Source organism: Nanorana parkeri, unplaced genomic scaffold, assembly GCF_000935625.1.
Source record: "Nanorana parkeri isolate BGI_ZX_2015 unplaced genomic scaffold, ASM93562v1 scaffold911, whole genome shotgun sequence".
Lineage (NCBI taxonomy): Eukaryota > Metazoa > Chordata > Amphibia > Anura > Dicroglossidae > Nanorana > Nanorana parkeri.
The window spans coordinates 357885-358247 of NW_017307179.1; the positions used below are offsets into that span (position 1 = coordinate 357885).

Consider the following 363-nt stretch of genomic DNA (forward strand, 5'->3'; position numbering starts at 1 on the left):
CCGGATACTGTGGGGCGGGGGGGGGGGTGGGTTGAATAATTATCAGCGATTAGCACTAGTATCGGGCGTACAGAGTGTCCTGTGTATTAACGGCGAGGGCGGCTGCCACGGGGTTAATGCGGAAATTAGAGGGTAAGGGGGGAGGGCGGGAAGAGACGAATTACCAACAGCTCCCACCCTGCAGGGGGCGAGGAGGAGATGATGCGTGAACAGGCCCGCGCCGCTGAGCGCCCTCTTCGGGCATAGTGGGGGGAGTCTGAGATTTGGAGGCGTTATCCTGTCAGCGGTGGGGCTTGTCCACTTCCCATGATGCTCGGGGGAGGGGCTGGGACGGTACGGTCGGGATTTGGCATGTTCCTGCAT

The 363-nt window shown here is 60.9% G+C and overlaps 1 protein-coding gene across 1 annotated transcript in view; it reads right to left on the reverse strand.

Moving 5' to 3' along the window:
• LOC108794911 (ubiquilin-4-like) overlaps positions 1-363 on the reverse strand; it is a 28199-nt gene that overhangs the window by 1724 nt on the left and 26112 nt on the right. The window contains exon 12 of the mRNA XM_018566054.1: positions 178-357. Coding sequence (XP_018421556.1) covers positions 178-357 — 180 coding nt within the window. The remainder of the gene's footprint in view (positions 1-177; positions 358-363) is intronic.